At 41.6% G+C, this 20947-nt stretch overlaps 1 protein-coding gene across 1 annotated transcript in view; it reads left to right on the forward strand.

Moving 5' to 3' along the window:
- LOC124776746 (dynein axonemal heavy chain 7-like) overlaps positions 1–20947 on the forward strand; it is an 881127-nt gene that overhangs the window by 216255 nt on the left and 643925 nt on the right. The window contains 1 exon segment of the mRNA XM_047251871.1: positions 12308–12449. Within this exon segment, the coding sequence (XP_047107827.1) occupies positions 12308–12449 (142 nt within the window).

A 20947-nucleotide genomic window follows, 5' to 3' on the forward strand; every position in this document is an offset into this window, starting at 1 on the left:
CATACCCAACATTGCCGACCTTACCAGTTACCTTGCAGGTGCGTCCACGTTCTCTGTCATTGATTGCAAACGGGCCTACCACCAGATCCCCATGGCACCTGAAGACATCGAGAAGAAAGCAATCACCACCCTGATCGGGTTATTTCAGTTTCGATTCATGCCCTTTGGTCTGAAAAACGCAACCCAGACCTGGCAACACTTCATCAACGAAGTGCTATTCGACCTAAAATTCTGCTTTGCATGTCTTGATGACATTCTTGTGTTCAGCTCCTCCGTCAGCGACAACATTCGATATGTACAAACTGTTATGAACACTCTTGCGGCAGCAGGCATAAAGACAAACCAGGAAAAATTGCAGCTACATCAACCTGCTGTCACTTTTCTTGGTTTTCGGGTCTCTGCCGACGGCATTTCACTGCCCCCCTGAGAAAGTACAAACAATACTAAACCTATCCAGACCTTCGTCTTTCAAAGATCTCCAGCACTTTCTGGGCACGGTTAATTATTATCGTCAACATCTACCTCGGGCTGCGGAGGTTCAGGCTCCTCTGATGGATGCCTTGCCAGGCACCAACACTTCTGGCTCTCGGCCCGTTCCATGGACACCTGCTATGACTGACTCTTTCACTGCCCTCAAAAATCTTCTTGCCGAGGTCTGCACCATCGCACATTCTCATCCCAATGTGCATCTTTTCATCACCACAGACACGAGCGATACTGCCATCGGCGCTGTCCTTAGGCAGACAATCGAGGGCCAAACTTCGCCTCAGCAGTTCTTCTCGCGCAAGTTCACCAATGCACAACGGAAATATTCTGCGTTTGACAGGGAGTTGCTCGTGGTCTACGAAGCGATCAAGTATTTTAAGACTGACGTTGAGGGACGTCCTGTCTATATTTTAACGGACCACAAACCCCCCACTGCAGCCATTACAAACCCACCAGCTGACCCACCCTCCTCGCCGCTTTTGATACATGGACATATCTCAGTTCACCACTGATGTCAGACACATAAAGGGTGCTGACAATATAGTTACTGATTTCCTTTCATGTGTCGATGCCATCCATTCACTTTAGACCTCTCTGAACTGCCTAACCTCCAACCCGCTGATGAGGAAACACAAAACCTGATTTCAGACTCTACTTCTTCACTACACTTTGTCCGCACCACCTTCCCTGGCATTTCTGGCGAGATCTGGTGCGACAACAGTACAGGCACGTTACGCCTCCTCATCCCAACCACGCTCCGTCAAGCTGTCTTCAACACGTTGCATAATTTAGTCCACCCCGGTCTTTGTGCGTCTGCCCACCTCGTAGCAGAGTGCTTTGTGTGGAGAAATGTCAACAAGGACTGTCAGCAATGGGCACGCTCGTGCATCGCGTGCGAATGCTGCAAAGTACACAACCACACTTCACCCCCCGTCGGCACCTTTTCCATCCCTCCTGGGCATTTCCAGCATATTCATATTGTCATTGTCAGCCCTCTCTCCCCCTCTAACGGTTTTCGTTATGTTCTCTCGTCTATCGACCGAACAACTTGCTGGGTCGAGGCTGTCCCCCTCCCCAATATTACGGCAGAAACTGTTGCTCGAGCTTTTGTTGGGTCATGAGTATCGCGTTTCGGATGTCCAGCTATCATCACGACTGACCAGGGCAGACAATTTGAGTCAGCCCTGTTCAATGGGATTTGTAACATTTGCAGCATCCGGCACATCCATACCACAGCATATCATCCGCAAAGTAATGGGCTAGTCGAGTGCTGGCACCACACTATTAAGGCAGCTCTTCGATGCCACGACTTTCTATGGACACAGGCCTTTCTCCTTGTGCTACTTGGCATTTGTACGATCCCTAAGGAAGACCTTAAAGGCACAATAGCCGAGTTTGTATACGGCCAGAACACTGTTCTCCCTGGCGAATTTGTGAGCCCTTCCGCTTCTCTCCCTCAGTCTGACTTACCTTCCTTCGTTGATTGTCAGATGCCACTTCATCAACCTTCATATCCCTCCACCCGCCAGCCATTCCTGCCCTAAGGTTCACGTCCCGAAATCTCTGGACAATTGCGAGTACGTCATGCTCCGATATGACACTGTCCGTGCTCCTCTCCAACCTCCATATACTGACCCATACTGAGTCCTCCGGCACTCAGCCAACACTTATGCTATCAGATGAAAGATTCACCTGTTACAGTCTCTCTCAACAGACTTAAGCCTGCCCATGTCGAACCTTCTTCTACCCCCCTTCAGGCCACAACCACACCATTCACTGTCATGGCTCATGACCCTCTGACCACTTCCTCCACATCGGACTTACAAACCCGATCGAGTGACTTCCAGCTCCAATCGTCGAGCTCCCCTCTTACCTCACCCTCTACGCCTGTCTCACACACTCCATCGAGTGACTTCCAACTCCAATCGTCGAGCTCTCCTCCGACCTTGCCCACTACGCCGGTCTCACACACTCCGTCGAGTGACTTCCAGTTCCAATCGTCAAGCTCTCCTCTGACCTCGCCCTCTACTCCGGTCTCACGCACTCTGTTGAGTGACCACATGCTCCCCACGTTGAGCAGCTACGATCACGCCCTCCCCGCTGGGCCCTTCACTGGTCCCTTCGACCTCTCCACCACCGCCTGCCTCACCCTGTCGAGGTTTCTCACGCCACCTCATCTTGAATGTGCCCTCACTCAAGGTGTTGTGCCTGTCCCCCTGGACATAATCCACTACATCTCAATAATACTGCGTGATTATACACTGTTCGTTGTGTGTTTCTCTCCATCCAGTGCTCATGACACAACCTCCACCATTTCTTGCCACCTAGTGAAATGTGTTCCCCTCCCGCCTGACGTCGACTTGGACATGCTTCGTGTGTCCACCACACCCACCAGGGTCATCGTCGTCGTCGCTCCATTCAACCCGCAAACCACCAGCCTACCTGTTGCCGCACGACCAGCATGCCCAGTACAACGCCCGGCTCACTTCAACAACTTCCAGTTTTGGTGGCCGAACCTTCCTTCACGACATGTACCCACACAGCTCCCCAATGACGGTGTCGAGCTGACCGTGGTCCGGCTCCCGCAGACCACCCTTGCCGACGCCTTAGTCACCCCCCCTCCCCCTCGGCCTCTCAAGTGTACTGCATGGGGGGGGGGGGGGCTATGTGGCGCTGATGAGGTTTACACCAGCATCAATATGCGTTTGTCTTCAGACTCTGAACATCATCTTTGGACTCTAAGCATTGTCTTTGTTCTGTTCCGCCATGTTCAGTTCTTTATGAGCCTCGCATGTGTTTAGATGAACAAATGAACTACTGCTAAATGGGTGTTGTTTGGTGTAACCAACCCGAACGTCACCTCAGTGTAAACTGAGAACCATTGTCAGATAAAATTGTTTTAAGAATACCCACCTGACAAAAATTTGTGTTTTCAAATTTAGACATGATTTGCTTACTGGTAGTTTTCTTAAGAGGAAACAGCTTTATGAACTTCAAAAATACATCAACCACCACAAAAACATAACAAAATCTATTCTTTTACTTGGGAAAAGGTCCATAAACGTCCTCAGACATGAGATCTAGATTACTATTATGTTTTGCATTTGGCCTCTACTTGTTTGATTTTGACATCTGCCACAGCTTGCAATCTTCTTCTTGAGTCTCCTTCCTATGTTATAAAAACAGATGTTTTCCTGATACTTTTGTGTACATCTGGTTGGTCCACAATGACCAAAATTCTCATGTATACAAGTAATTAAAGTATCAATACATTGTTCTGTTATGAACATAGTTTCCAATCATCCGAGTCAATCTTATGTCTCCTGAATAAAATACCCATGTGTACCTTATAATATTGTTCTGTCTGTTGTCCTCCTTTCTTACCCAATATGCTCTTAACCAATTTCCAATTTTGATCATAATTTTGATACCTGTGGATGTCTTTGCATGAAGGTAACCTAGACAAACCATCAGTGACTACATTGTCTGTGCCCACAATGTATCTCATTTTATAATTGAGTTGCTGTAAAAACAAGGCCCAGTGAGTAATCCTGTTACTGTACAGATTACACACCTGAAGATAACAATGCTTTGTGATCAGTATAGATGATGACTTTGTGACCTAGTAGATAATTTTTAAACTTATTGAATACCCAATGTACAGCCAAAAGTTCTTTCTCAGTTACAGTGTATGTCTTTTAATGCTTCTGCAATACTCTGCTAGCAAATTTAAGAGACCTATGTTCATTAACACCATCAATTTCAATCTCATGAAATAAATGAGCAGCCAAACCAATATCACTGCTGTCTGTCACAATACAAAAAGAAAGAAAATCTGGTCTGAATGATATCTGACTTTGACATAACTGTCCTTTGAACTCATCAAAAGCATCCTGACATTCCTGATTCTAATCCCAAATGATATTATTCTTCAAAAGTTCACACAGGCATGAAGCATTCAAAGGTTTGCTGCTACAAAATTTTCTAAGCACTCCAGTTAACACAAAAAAGATTTAAGCTGTTTTTTGTTGCAAGAAGCAGTAAAATTAGCAATAGCATCAAGTTTCTCTTTGTGAGGTGCAATTCCTTTCTTAGATACATGTCCTAAAAATTTAACTTCTTCCATACCAAATTTACATTTTTAACAGACCTCTTCCTTCCTAAATTTCCACAGTCTATAAGTTGTCCTACTCCTTTGTCCACATGCTGACTTTAGGTACTACAGGAGGTTCAAATTTATAGTCAGAGGTTGTTAACAAGTACGAACAGTGTTGGTACTTAGCTGTTACAATGATCTCTTCATTATTGTCTTAATAATGTATCTAAGAGTGATTCCACTGAGAGGTTCCCGCAGTTTTCTTTATGTTAGGATGAGACTAACAGGTTTGCTCGGTAACATGGTATTTTGTTTTTTAGAGAAAAAGTTATTTTATTTTATGCACATCACATATTTAATAAATCTCACATTTAACACTTCTACACCAATATAAACTAACACATCGTCTTCCGCCATATCTGTATCACCACCTCACCCAACCAACGCTAGATATAAAAAGACCGCGAACCTCATGTTCCAAAGATCCACTTCCTCCCTGCGTGACCAAAGATAACAGTCTCTTTGAGTTGTTCAACTTGAAGTCAAAGACAATATTTACATAAAATATTACGTGTAAAGAAATTACAGAAATAAATGATTTTATGTTCTGTTATACACTTACCTATTTTCGAAGTCATACCTTCTGATCCAACTCTGAAAACACATCTCTTAACGGATCAAAATGTTATTCCCAAGTCTTTTGAGTGACCAAAATGTCATCAACATACACAATTTTGAACTCACTACACTTCCCAAGACAGAATCCAGTGCTCTTATAAAGTCAGCTGCAAATACATTTAGCCCAAATGGCACCACACAGTATTGTAAACACTTATCTCCATACAAAAATGCAGTATACTTTCTAGAATTAATTTCAAGTGGGATATGATGAAATACAGAGGTCAAGTCCAAATTTCTCATGTATTTTACATAATCAAATTTGTGTAACAGCCTGTCCATGTTCTCAGGAAGGTCATTCTCTCTGATAAGAAACTTATTAAGATGTCAGAATCCAAAACAATTCTCACTCCACCATTTCTCTTATTTACCACAACTAAAGAATTATTGTAAGCACTCCTACTTCTCTCAATTACCTGCCACATTTCCATTTTCTGAATTTCTTTCTCAGCATCTTTCCTTTTCGAAAATGGTATATTATACAGCTTGAGAAAGAAAGGTTGATGGTCTCTAAGGTAAAGCATGCACTGATAGCCTCTCACTTTCCCTGGTCTTTCACTGAACACATTTATGAACTCCAATAACAAATTCCTAAGTTGTTCTTTTTGTTGGTCGTTAAGGGTTGCAGCTTCCCTTACTTTAGAATCTAGTACACTTTCAAAATCCTCGTTCTCTGTCTTGTCAAAATCTATATCATCATCAAACAATTGGTAATCACTTTGGTTCACAATGTTTTAGAAATAGTTACTAGTTTCCCCACAGTTTAAAATTCAGAAATTAGTTTTTTTGTAAGTATTAGTTTTGGTTTCCAAGGTAAACAATTCTTTAGCATTCCATCCAAAACAAGCTTCAACTATCACTATCCAATCCATACCTAGAATTATATTGTCTTCCTAACTAGGGATCACTAAGCATTCACGTTCAAAGCTTTTGTCTTCTATACTAAAAGTACCTAAGAGTTTACCAATTTGCTTTGCTTACCTGTAGCTTCTTTTATCTTTACACCTACAATGAGCATTTCCACTAAATTCTTACTATACTTGATCTTGTCTCAAAATTGTTCAGATATACCACAAATCAGGCTACCTGTATCAATAAAACAGTTACCTTCCGACTGATCAATCTTTATTTTAATGTAAGGACACCCAAAATCTGAATCGTCTTCTTTTTTGTCAGACACTTCATGCAAAAGATCACTCTCAGTTTCATCAAATGCTACATCCACACTGTCTTTACATGGTTTTTTCAACTTTAATGGTATCATGATGTTACTTTGGTTATTCATGTCATTAAGTAAAGAAACACAATGAATGGATTCCATAGCAAACCAACATCACTTGCTACAGAAGGAACACAAAATGGATTACTGTCAAAATTACACTTCCTGCTTAGATTTCCTTTCACCTGATTCCACCAATTGGGATACAAATTTTGACTAACCACAGCTAACTTATTCTAGAATGCACATTTATCTATGTTATGATCAATCTGGTCCCAAACAAACTTCAAAAATTTTTCAGCTTGATTCTCTAAGCTCACAGATAACTCACCTTTACTGTTGGGATCATTACTCTACATGACATTAATGAAAAACTGTTTTGCTGGGACTGGTATTCCATGACTTTCACTTACTTTACCTGTATTGTAAACATCATTCACAAACAACTCTGAAACTTCATTATTCTTAAATTTCACAAATACCTGGTGCTCATCATCATCATATTCCTCCACAATTATTTCATCAATAACATTACTAACACTACAAGTCTCATCTCTGTGAAAGTCACTTACCTCACCTACATTCATTTGCAATAAGCCACACGTCTCACCCTTACCAACCTTAGTTGTTTCACAGCCCTCATTCATGTCTACATAAATATATCACCTAGTTCAGATCCAATACAGTTATCACCTGATTTACATACATCAATAACACTGTTTTCTGACAAAGAGAAGAAATCATTAGTACATACTACATCAAAATTTTCACTACTCTCTCATTCGGGTTTGTGATTAGCACCTACATCACCATAATTAACCATAGTATTCCAAAACTTTTGATCAAAACATAAATGAGAAATCTGATATTCTTTGTGTTCAGTTTCAGATACATGTGCCATATCATTAACACTGTTATTATTGTCTAATTGCAACTGTAACTTGGGGGTCCTGTGCTAATTGTGTTTCTACTACTTTTAACAGAAAACTGTTCCCTTTTAGGGAAGTATTATGGATTGAATATGTACCAAATGATGATCTGCACACAAATGATGGTGGAGTGCCATGAAGAACTCGGTACTGTCTAATATAGGGTCATAATTGAAAATTATGTGAATACAGTTAACCATGAAAGGTGGGCAAAAAATTAAGTACAAAAATTCAAGTATTGAAGTGGTGGAACACTTAGAAGAAAGCTTCCATTATTGATCCTTAGTAATAGGAAGAGACGCCAGATGGTCGGAAGAGACGTCAGATGGTCGGTTGTAGACTAGAGTGGATTAATCACAGTGATGCACACGGAAGACATTTTCAGATAATAATCTCACTTTGTACATGTACACATCATCAGCAGGCATTTAGATGATTAATTTTGCAATTCTCTTGATAGATAGGATGGCCATTAGAGTGCATTAGTCTTGTGCATGTTTGGTGTTGTTACTAGGCATGGTGTGGCGTGTAAGGGGCATGAACAGCATAAGATACTAAGTGATCACTGTGAAGGACACAGAGATGCTGCGTACAATGCTATCAGCACCTGAGGGAACGTGAAAGGGGCCTTATTGTAGACCTCCATTTGGCTACCTGGTTTAAGCATGAAATATCCATATTTGTGGGGCATTTAGATTTGATACCCTTCCCAACCAAATCAGTGCATACATCCAGGCGAGGTGGAGGGGGGGATACAGTGTCATACTGATAAATGGGCTTATACTGCCAAGTTTTCTTAAATTTAACTCGATTTTGTAATCACTGTAATAGCTTCGCTTTATAAACTTTGTGGCGTGAGTGCATCCTTCTCATGGTTGAATGGATGTGTACACGGTCTGATTACACAATATCCTCAATGAGCCATCTGTAATTGGTTCAGAATCACATGTTCCCAGAACGAGTTTTCACTCTGCAGTGAAGTTTGTGCTGATGTGAAGCTTCCTGTTGGGTTAAAACTGTGTGCTGGGCCATGTCCTTTAACTTTAGACACTGTCTCCTGGGTACCGTACAACCTGTGTCAAACCTGGGTCCTTAGGCTTTCATGGAGAGATGCTATACTGACTGATCTCACTTGCCCTCACAGCTTTACTTCCACCTCTATCATATCTTCTACCTTCCAAGCTTCAAAAAACCCTCCTGGATACATTGTGGGACTACTACTCTTGGAAGAAATGTAACTGTAGAGATGTGGCATAGCCAAAGTCTAGGCGATGGTTCTCAGAATGAATTTTCACTCTGCAGTGAAATGTAGAGTGATCTGAAACTTCCTGGCAGATTAAAACTATGTTACAGACTGGTACTCAAACCTGGGACCTTTGCGACTTTTGCAGACACCACTCTACTAACTCAGCTAGCCAAGAGACTAATGGCTCATCCTTGCAACGTTTAATCTGCCAGAAATTTAAAATCAGTGCATACCCTGCTGTGAAGTGAAAATCAGTTCTGAAAACAATCCCAAGACTGTGTCTAAGCCACATTTCCGCAGTAACTTTTTTCCTGGAGTTCAATATGCTATTCCCATCAGAGGGTATGCAGCAGAAATTCTGTGGGGTGTGGGAGGTAAGAAATGAGGTACTGATGGAAGTAAACCTGTGAGGGTGGGTTCTGAGTTTTACTTACATTGGTCATCAGTAGAATATTTATCTGTGAAAGACCAAGGCTACAAATAAATATAATCAATGATCTTGAGGCAGCCAGCACCCCTCATTTTCTACTTGTGGATTGTGAGAGAAGCTTCTTTGTTAATGTGCTATTCAAATGGCAAAACTCTACATTTCCAACCATTTAACAGGGGCAGTAATGATAATATTTGTGGTAACCAAATTAACATAAAACATCTCACTGTCAAGAAATGAGTTAAACTAACTGCACATAATGTGAACTTTGATTCCATCTCTAACAGTTTTGTCATCTACACTGTGTTAATCTGTAATCTTCCTTCTTTACTAATCTCACTCAAGGCAAATTGTTCTGTTCATGCAAATGTAAAATAAAGATGCAAATAGCAAGTTCCAGAAAAAAGTATGTTTCTGCCATCAGCTGTACAATTGTATGCTTATTCTATACTGGTTTCAATTGCTACAATCATATTCATGGGAGAAAAATAGTCTACATCAATGGATCAAAAATACTTTTTCATCAGTATGACCCAACCAAACGTAGAATATACGTAACTCTCATAATAGTCTGTCATAACATAGGCCATAAAACATGCTGTGCCATGGCACAGATACAATAATGCATACTTGGTGATCCATAAACTTGCTGGCTGTAATTGCACCAAGGCAAAGCACAATTATATGGACCTTGTTAACACAGGCTATTAGTACAGTTATGTATGTTCCACACTTGGTTGGGTCATATTTAATGTAATCATATTTTTCATCCATTAGTGTACTCTGTTTTCTCCTATGAAGATACTATAATTATTTAAACCGGTAGAGAATAAATGTACAATTGTACATCTGGTGGCACAAATATACTTTTTTTCAGAATATCTAATAGCATATGTCTTCTAGAAACCTTCGTGACCTCAAAATAGCTTATTTTCTCTGTTCAGTCCTAATGCTGTACCTCGTTGGTGAAATGAGACTTTACCACATTTAATACTAGTATTTGGCACTATTGCAACATACATTGGATGTTAATTAAGTTAGAAATTTTTTCCATTATAAGTAACTAATTCATATGACAAAAACTAGGATTAAATTATTGACATAACATGATCAGCAACTACTGCTATGGAGTTAATAACTTTTTTCACATATCGTGCATCAAGAGATAGCAGATGACAGTACCTGCTAGAATTCTTGAACTTTATGAAATGACAGTGTTCAAGTCCAGTAGATTTATGCATTTAGTGGGTTAGTGCAGTACTAAATGCCATACACCACTGGAACCTAATGTATGACATTTTAATTCTGTGTAATTTAAATAATCACCTTCACCTTCTTTTTGGTATGGTGTATTTAGTTTGTATCCCTCTGACTGCATATGTTCAACTTTTGTAATGTGGAAATACTACTTAGACTAATATATCACCTTCACAAGTAGTGTGCATGGATCTCTAATGTTTTCTGTTATTAAGAAAAGTGTACATGTTCAGATGATTATTTCTCATTTAACTAATTTTTCCCTTTCTTTCCAGTTTTTCTTGCATGTAGTGTCTCTCTCTTTTGTGTCTCTTTTATTATACGGGGTGTTTCAAAATGAATATATGGGTTTAAAAGCTTTCTAGCATTTATTACATTCAGTTTACAATTATAAATAATACAGCAAATGAAAGAGCAGCTTAAATATTTTTGTTTGTGTACCACTGCACAAATGGAAGAGTATGGAGCCACGAAGTGAGTGGAGAACATGTTGAGCAAGTGAAAGAGACTTTCATGAGCAGCCCCAAGATTTCAGTTTGCTAGGCCAGTCGTAGTGAACTAGCAGTTCCAGTAAGGTATGTATGGAGGCTTTTAGCAAGATACTTTCAACTACATCCTTATCATTTGCAGTTGTTACAGACGTTAAAGCCTACAGATCCACGGTTTACATCCAACTTTGGAAACTAAATTTTACTGCATGACGATGAAGATTTTCTGAATACTGTCGTCTTCAGTGATGAATTGACATTTCACCTAAGTGGAAAAGTCACCACACATAATGTGCACATCTTGGAGCCACTAAATCGATGGTACAGATGCAGTAAGGTTCTCCTAGATTAAATGTTTTATCTGTCATATCCCGGCGGGAAGCTTATCCAACTGGAAGAATGTGAAATACAGAACTTTACTTGGCAGCAAGATGGTGTGCCACCTGCCTGTCATAACTCAGTACGCAGTTGATTAAACGACATTGTGCCTGACTGCTGAACTGGCCACAGGGGATCGGATAACAGAGACTGTTTTGCATGACCTCCATCTTCACATCCAATCTGACACCATGCGATTTTTACCTTTGAGGGTTCATAAACCATCATGAGTAGTGTCTCTGCTACCATCTGATCTAACCAACTTTCAAAATAGCCTTGTTGCACTGATCATGACATTGGAACAACTCTCATATTGACTAGATGTGATATAAATGGTGTTCATATTGAATACTTGTAAGAAAAACAGTGTGAGTTGCTCTTTCATTTGATGTATTATTTATAATTGTTAGTTGAATGTAATCAATACTCCAAATCCTTAAAACCCGTATATTCATTTTGAAATACCCTGTATATTCCCAGTCATCTTTATTTTGCGTACCACCATCTCAACCACATGTAGCTTATCAAATTTTCAGATCTCATCGTAATGTAAACAATTCAGTTTTCCACTGGACCATTTCCAGAAAGTATCCCTTGGCACGATGACCTGGTTGGTGTTTACAGTGAGATTTTTATATCTGTAAGCTGTACCATTCTCTTTTCTTGCAACTGTATCCTATCTTCCCCAAGTAGGAGACCCTTAGTTATGAAAGCTGACATTTTTATATCATGCTATACATTTCTACCTGCTGCTGCTGCTTGGTGAATGTTTCTTTTCTTGAGCTATGTAGCAACCCTGTGATGATTTTCTCTAGCTATATTATGTATGTTTACAGTTCAGTGATACTTTTCATAGATTTACATACCTTTTTCTATACTTTGTAACTACATTTCTTTGTTTGTCTAAGTATCTTACTCCAGTTATATTTCAATGAAAGTAGTAAGTAACAAGGAAAACACATGTTGTAAATTTATAGTATTGCCATTGGTAGTTGTAATTATAGTGCTACACAAAATGTACAATGGCATTTTTTAATCAAAGTTATTCTCCCAGTACATATTACGGATACATTATAAATATTTGTTTTATGTTTCCATAGGAGGGCCAGATGGTTACTCGCATGATAAATTCCCAGTTAATGTATGGCTATGAATACCTGGGCAACTCACCAAGGCTTGTTATAACGCCACTCACTGATAGATGCTACAGGACACTGTTTGGTGCCTTACATCTACATTTAGGTAAGTACCGTCAAACAAACTTTTTCTGCACTCTCAGTGGGTTTAATTCTAATTTTCTGCACAGATTTTTTTTATAACACAAGTATATCTTTAAGAACAAATCTTTATGTTACTAAATTTGATAATCATGGTTGTCATGGAGGTTTGGTTTAGGATACAAAATGTACCATTGGGATATATTATTTCTTTAAGGAAAAAGTAAAAAATGTGGATTGCAGTTAAGTGATTTCATGATTTCAAACCCTATCACACATTATGTGTAATGGATTTAGTGGAATAACACTGGTTAATAACCTCATTCAAGCTGCAGAATTCATAAGTATCATAATGTACTGCCATTTTTCCTGAGCCATCTATGACGTTGGATATGCAGTAGTTTTAGAATCAGTTTATTTCGGATCCATCTGAGCTTCTGTTCCAGAGATTAAGGATCCATTGCAAAACATGGATATTAAGGACTTAAGGACCTCTTGAGTGATTGCATGGTCTCCTTGAAGAAGCCACTCACTGTAAAGCTGTAGCAGGTTAGCATTGAATAGTTTGTCACTCAACATCATTACTTCAAGCTGTGAAGTCATGCTGCTTCTCTTTAGCAAATAGCACAATATAATTGCTTGTCCTCAGCAACATAGGCATTGAGTTTGTGAATGCCAAACATTTAATTTTCACCATTTGTGGTACGCACTATGTCTCCAAGGCAGGAACTTATGACATGGAATAAACCACCTGATCAGTAGGTAACACGAACATGGTATGATGTTTATTGACATTCCAGCTTACAGATACACTGTGTCCATCCCTCTCTTGATACATGCACATAATTAAAACATACATCCAAACAGTAGTTCATCTGATATATTCCAAAAATAAACTTTTTATCATGGTGGTAATCATTCACCAGTTCAAAAAATGCTTGTACAACACAACACTCCATCAAAGTGATATGTTACATTATATACAGTTCTGTATTTGCACAACACATTTACATATGCACATGTCTGAAAATAAACATATGCCTTGCACTTGATCATTTTACCATGCCAAAGGAAACTGTAGGGGTGTCTGGAGCTGGTTCACTTGGAGTGTGGTACATCTCGGTCTCAAAGTCTGGACTATGACTTAACAGTGCTCACTTCCTGGATTTGGGAACAGCTGGTCTGCACCTCAATTGTTCCTTGTTATTTGTTGGTGTTGCTTTAGGGTGTCTATCCACATGATTGACATGAACTGAAATCAAGTGAAAAGGCAACTGTAATGACTGGTGACAGCGGCTCCAAGAATGAGTGTGGTCATTTGCAGTATTTTCTAAACTTTCTGACCTGACTCTCCTTTAACACTACATTGCTCAGATCTCCAGTCCAATAATGTACTATGATTGTGTAATTTTGCTTTCTGAAGGAATGACTGATGATTTCACTGTTTCACTCCCTTCTATGCCTCCTTTAGTATACATACTAATTTTTGTAAGTGTTAATTGCTAGTTACAGTGGTGGCCAAAGTCCAGGGGTGAATGGTGAATGTGTCCTCCTTCCATACAGGATTTCATACAGTCTAAGGCCAGTGGACATGAGCATTTTTGCATTGTCAGCACCACAGCATATAACAGACAAATGTCATAGGTATCACACTTGCTGCTCTCTTAGAGGCTAACCATCTTAATGACCAGTCTGTGGATTCACCAGATGTGTCCATTTCCAACAGAGTGTGCTAGTATAGTTCTAAGTTCAGTCATGTCCGTCAGCCTACAAGTCTGATTAAGCAGTTCATTTCTAAAATTCATTCCTTGATCACTTATGGTGCTTAATGATAACCTAAGCTTCAGCATCCACTCTTTAAAAAAAAAATTTAGCTGCAGTCTCATCTCTCTGACTTGGTATTGGTATCATAAGAAGGTATCTGAAAAGATGATCTAATGTGGTCCTTTGGTACTGTAGTCTTAGGTAATGGTTCAACAGGAACACACAATTCTATTCTTTCAAAGGATTCACTAGTCTCTGTCAGTTCTTGCAATTGTGCCTTGATTTTTCATTACAGTAATCATATTTTGTATTGTATTATACTTTTGATACAACTACAGAAGGAGATTTTACTCGTTGCCACCCTCAGCTATTTATAGTGCTCTGAGGGAAACACTATGAGAGGAGAACAATGAGAAAACTGAGAGACTGATAGTGATTAGTGACAAGAACACGTACATTGACAAATACTCAAATTTTCACAAACAGTTCAGCCAGCAGATCCTGAAGATTAACTGCTATCAGAAGTTAAGGCTGGACAATAAACAGTTCTTATCCCATTAGAATGTTCACTGAAGACATGCTGGTGTGGACTTACTAGAAGCATATGATGTGGTGTGATGTATACAAGTAGAAGGAGTTCTTTTTGATAATTGAGCAGCCTTTGAATTGCCCACTCTGCTGTGGTGCTGGTGCACATCACTTCTACTGAAACTCTTGGTGCAGCAATCACTGGGCTATATGCCATCTCTGGAGTGGGTTGTCAACCTATCAACACCTACAGTGCTGCATTATGGTGTGCGCTGTGCTTACACCGCCACACTCCCCCCCCCCCCCCCCCCCCCCCGTCCCCCGTCCCCCGTCCCCCCTTCCCTCCCCCAGATGCTGCAGATCTCCTGGTCATTGTCTGATATGGTTGTGGTGTGAACTGATGGCAAGGGCTAGCTTTAGTGCAGATGCAGCATATGGGATGGGAACCAGGACTGAAGCTGGCAACAGGCCTCTGTCCATGCACTGGCATTCTCCCTCAGCCCCTACGGGAACCCCTGGAAAATGGCAGGAAGGGCATACTCCTACATCCAGGGCCGGAGTGTTGATCGCCGGAGGGCACCCTTCAAAGAGGGGTGGCAGACAGTGGATAGCCACAACCCTAGCTCCAGGCCGCATGCTGAATCTGTAAAACAAAACACAGCAGCAGGCTCACAGAGTCTCAGAGGACGAAGCTGGTTCCAGTGTCTTTTGAGCAGTGACCCTGTAGGGGAGAAACCAAGAACATGTTGTGTCAAAGGACATAGAGTACTGTGTCCTAGATCTGAAAATGAGAAACTTTTTTCTGACCAGCAGATGAAGAAACAGGGTGCAATGCCAATGGCTCTGCAGGAGTTCAGCTGGAGAGGTCCATCTTGAGGCATCACACAGTAGGTGGACAGAAACAGTTGCAAGGCTTGCTCCCATGAGTGAGTTCCACAGAATTGACTCATCCACACCTTGAACGTTCACACGAAAATTTCAGCTCCACCATTTGGGTGCTGATGAAACGGTGCTGTGGTCACATGATCAGTACCGTTGGCTGTGCAAAACTGTTCAATTTCCTGTGTGGTGAACTGAAGTGCACCATCTGACACTAACATTTCTGTGCATTATTTGACACAAATACTTCCTGCAAGCTGTTGATGCAAAAAATTGAAGTAAGTGTTCTAATAGTACTGGTAGACATCATAGAGTCCATTGGAACCACAAAGGGTAAATGACTGAAGGCACCCACTAAAATAAGCCATTGTGTGTTCCAGAAAGGTACAGCAAAATCATTGTGGATGCATTTTGTTGGACCGCTGGGCCATGGTCATTCTTTTCTGAGGTGAAAATGCCAGTTACTCCATGCAAGCAGCGCAGCGTGACATCATGTCTTCAGTCTGGACATCTATCCCTGGCCAAGAACAATGGCTTCAAGCAAACTGCTTTGTCTTCACTATACCCTAGTGTCCCTGATGCAAAAACTTTAAAACATCCTGCTGAATGGTGCATGGGATGATGACCTGGGCCTGGTCATTCTTAGTGTTTAACAATAAAACACCATGCTATACTGACAGGCTTGATGGTGACCCAAGTATTGATGTACTTGTGGATGAACTATGTCTTTCATTCTACTTGGCCACATTGTGCACAAGCAATTCAGCAAAATTCGTAAATATGTATCTACAGCTGTCACCTGTGCTATGAACGAAAGTCCATAGGAAAATTGTGAACTGTGGGACGATCCAGAATATCTACCTGACAACATAATGGTTCAGAGGAGTCAAACTGATCATCCTTGTCCACTGGTGATGTTGACAACACATCAAGATTCTGTAGTGGTAGTTCTGTAGTTCAACAGCAGTAAAGACCATGGTGGAATAGGCTTGGCGTGGTGGAAGAGGGAAGTTAGTGGCCTATTATCCATGACCAAGCAGAACGTCCTTCCTTAGAGGTAATGATGAAACCTGGTTACACCATAAATGATTGCCAGTGCTTCTTTTTCAATGTGACTGTAATTTGCCTAAGTCTTAGTCAGAAGTTTGGAGGCAAATTCTATTGGATGATCTGCTGATCTGACACGACGCAACACAATGGCACATAGGCCAATAGAAGAAGCATCAACCACTAACACAACTGGTTTATTTGGATAAAAATGTATGGAGTACATGTTACTACGTAGTGCCCATTTCAACTGATCAAAAGCCATCTGACATTCCTTGGTCCATGAAAATGGAACAGCCATAACTTGTGAAGCAGAGCTGCAATCAGAGAGGCATGAGGAATGAATTTGAAGTTGTTGTCCAGGTTGCCTAACTCTTCTTGCAGTTCTTTTAGGGTTCTGGGACCCAGGAAATCTTTGATGGTGACATAAATGACGTGTCCGAGATATTACATTTCCATCTGGAAATAAGAGCATTCACCTTTGTGATGCTTGAAGCCTGCCAATAACAGTAATTGAAAAAGGCTCTTGAGACTGACTAAAGGTTCTTCTGCAGAATGTCCATACATGACAGTGTCATCCAAGATATTTGAGCAAGATTGCCAGTGCTGAGGCACTGCTGAAGGGCATGCATTGCAGTTCTAATAGCTCGAGATGAGTGGTAATAACCAAAAATTTCTTTGCATAGTTATCCAAAGGCCATTGGAGGCAAGCATCCACCAAGTATGTGATGTTTGAAATTTTCCCGGCGTACTGATTGTTCCATAAAAACACGGGAGAACTGCCGTAAGTCAGTAACATCTAGCCACGATATTTCGGCACAAAGTCTTTTGGCCATCTTCAGGTGAGTACAGCTAGAGAAGTACTGGTGAATACGTGCTGAGCTCTGCTATTTAAAGCCAAAGGGGGCTGCATTGTGCATGCGCTGCACATGTACTGTTTAGCGTGCACATTCATCTTTATACCGATAACTACTTCTTTGCAATGGGGTTCCAAGCGGAATTTAACTGGTAACCACTATCTCGATTGATAAAAGAGTCTCGCTGTCTGACAATTTTATTTCTATGGATTCATTTATAATTGAACTCCAGAAATTTGATGTTTGAGCCACAATTTTTGTATCATTGTAATTCATAGAATGGCCAGTAGAAATGCAATGTTCAGCGATTGCGGACTTGGTGGGTTGGAGAAGGCGAGTATGCCGCTGGTGTTCCACAATACGTTCCTGCACCGTTCTTGTTGTCTGCCCTATATATGACTTGCCGCAATCACACGGAATTTTGTAGACACCTGATTTACATAGGTCCAGGTCATCTTTAACGGATCCCACCAAAAGATGACTCTAACTTGATGCTTCCTCAATATTCTACCTATGTGTGACGAGATGTTCCCAATAAAAGGTAGATAAGCCGTTGACCAGAAGTGTGCTCCCTGCCGCCGTTGGATAAGCAGCTGAGCAGCAAGTCGTATACTCCTAGCTCACTCATTTGTTACATAGTTTAATTCTTAATTTCTTTGCGTGTTTTTGGTACTTGCATTGTGTAATTCATAAATTTCGGGCGTATTATAGTATTTGAGAGTTGTAGCATCGCGTTTTAGTACCTGAATAGTGTAATTCGCGTAGTCGTTTGTCTACTGTTTTGTTTTGAACGGCCAGTGTCGGTTGGTCGCAGTCAGTGTGCTCCCTGCCGCCGTTGGATAAGCAGCTGAGCAGCAAGTCGTATACTCCTAGCTCACTCATTTGTTACATAGTTTAATTCTTAATTTCTTTGCGTGTTTTTGGTACTTGCATTGTTTAATTCATAAATTTCGGGCGTATTATAGTATTTGAGAGTGTAGCATCGTGTTTTAGTACCTGAATAGTGTAATTTCGCTTAGTCTCCTTCCGCCGCCGAGCAGTGTCAGCAGTGCGCAAGTAGCAGCATTACTGCATTTACTAGGCAATCTTGTATTTTAATAACCGTTTAAATTTTGTCGATTTGTTTGCGCTCTCTGTAGATTAGTTCACACGTTCTTAGCAAAACAGTTCTTAGTATGGATAGGGACTGCAACTGCTGTGTTCGGATGCAGGCTGAGTTGGCATCCCTTCGCTCCCAGCTTCAGGCAGTGTTGGCTTCGGTCACACAGCTTGAGGCTGTTGCCAATGGGCATCACTGTGGGGGTCGGGATGGGGGTTTGTCGGGGACGGCCAGCTCGTCCCACGCATCCCCTGATCGGACTACGACTGTGGTTGCCCGGGATACTGCCCGCATTGAGGCTGATCCCTCACCTGTGGTAGAGTGGGAGGTCGTTTCAAGGTATGGCAGGGGGCGAAAGACATTCCGGAGGGCTGAACGGAAAGCCTCTCCAGTTTGTCTGACGAACCGGTTTCAGGCTCTGTCTCAGGCTGATACTGATCTTCGGCCTGACATGGCTGCTTGTCCTGTTCCAGAGGTTGCCCCTCAGTCTGCAAGATCCGGGCAGTCGCAGAGGGTGGGCTTACTGGTAGTTGGGAGCTCCAACGTCAGGCGCGTAATGGGGCCCCTTAGGGAAATGGCAGCAAGAGAGGGGAAGAAAACCAATGTGCACTCCGTGTGCATACCGGGGGGAGTCATTCCAGATGTGGAAAGGGTCCTTCCGGATGCCATGAAGGGTACAGGGTGCACCCATCTGCAGGTGGTCGCTCATGTCGGCACCAATGATGTGTGTCGCTATGGATCGGAGGAAATCCTCTCTGGCTTCCGGCGGCTATCTGATTTGGTGAAGACTGCTAGTCTCGCTACCGGGATGAAAGCAGAGCTCACCATCTGCAGCATCGTCGACAGGACTGACTGCGGACCTTTGGTACAGAGCCGAGTGGAGGGTCTGAATCAGAGGCTGAGACGGTTCTGCGACCGTGTGGGCTGCAGATTCCTCGACTTGCGCCATAGGGTGGTGGGGTTTCGGGTTCCGCTGGATAGGTCAGGAGTCCACTACACGCAACAAGCGGCTACACGGGTAGCAGGGGTTGTGTGGCGTGGGCTGGGCGGTTTTTTAGGTTAGATGGCCTTGGGCAAGTACAGAAAGGGCAACAGCCTCAACGGGTGCGGGGCAAAGTCAGGACATGCGGGGAACAAGCAGCAATCGGTATTCTAATTGTCAACTGTCGAAGCTGCGTTGGTAAAGTACCGGAACTTCAAGCGCTGATAGAAAGCACCGAAGCTGAAATCGTTATAGGTACAGAAAGCTGGCTTAAGCCAGAGATAAATTCTGCCGAAATTTTTACAAAGGTACAGACGGTGTTTAGAAAGGATAGATTGCATGCAACCGGTGGTGGAGTGTTCATCGCTGTTAGTAGTAGTTTATCCTGTAGTGAAGTAGAAGTGGATAGTTCCTGTGAATTATTATGGGTGGAGGTTACACTAAACAACCGAACTAGGTTAATAATTGGCTCCTTTTACCGACCTCCCGACTCAGCAGCATTAGTGGCAGAACAACTGAGAGAAAATTTGGAATACATTTCACATAAATTTTCTCAGCATGTTATAGTCTTAGGTGGAGATTTCAATTTACCAGATATAGACTGGGACACTCAGATGTTTAGGACGGGTGGTAGGGACAGAGCATCGAGTGACATTATACTGAGTGCACTATCCGAAAATTACCTCGAGCAATTAAACAGAGAACCGACTCGTGGAGATAACATATTGGACCTACTGATAACAAACAGACTCGAACTTTTCGAATCTGTATGTACAGAGCAGGGAATCAGTGATCATAAGGCCGTTGCAGCATCCCTGAATATGGAAGTTAATAGGAATATAAAAAAAGGGAGGAAGGTTTATCTGTTTAGCAAGAGTAATAGAAGGCAGATTTCAGACTACCTAACAGATCAAAACGAAAATTTCTGTTCCGACACTGACAATGTTGAGTGTTTATGGAAAAAGTTCAAGGCAATCGTAAAATGCGTTTTAGACAGGTACGTGCCGAGTAAAACTGTGAGGGACGGGAAAAACCCACCGTGGTACAACAACAAAGTTAGGAAACTACTGCGAAAGCAAAGAGAGCTCCACTCCAAGTTTAAACGCAGCCAAAACCTCTCAGACAAACAGAAGCTAAACGATGTCAAAGTTAGCGTAAGGAGGGCTATGCGTGAAGCGTTCATTGAATTCGAAAGTAAAATTCTATGTACCGACTTGACAGAAAATCCTAGGAAGTTCTGGTCTTACGTTAAATCAGTAAGAGGCTCGAAACAGCATATCCAGACACTACGGGATGATGATGGCATTGAAACAGAGGATGACTCGCGTAAAGCTGAAATACTAAACACCTTTTTCCAAAGCTGTTTC

The sequence above is a fragment of the Schistocerca piceifrons genome, chromosome 2 (genome assembly GCF_021461385.2).
Source record: "Schistocerca piceifrons isolate TAMUIC-IGC-003096 chromosome 2, iqSchPice1.1, whole genome shotgun sequence".
Taxonomy (NCBI): domain Eukaryota; kingdom Metazoa; phylum Arthropoda; class Insecta; order Orthoptera; family Acrididae; genus Schistocerca; species Schistocerca piceifrons.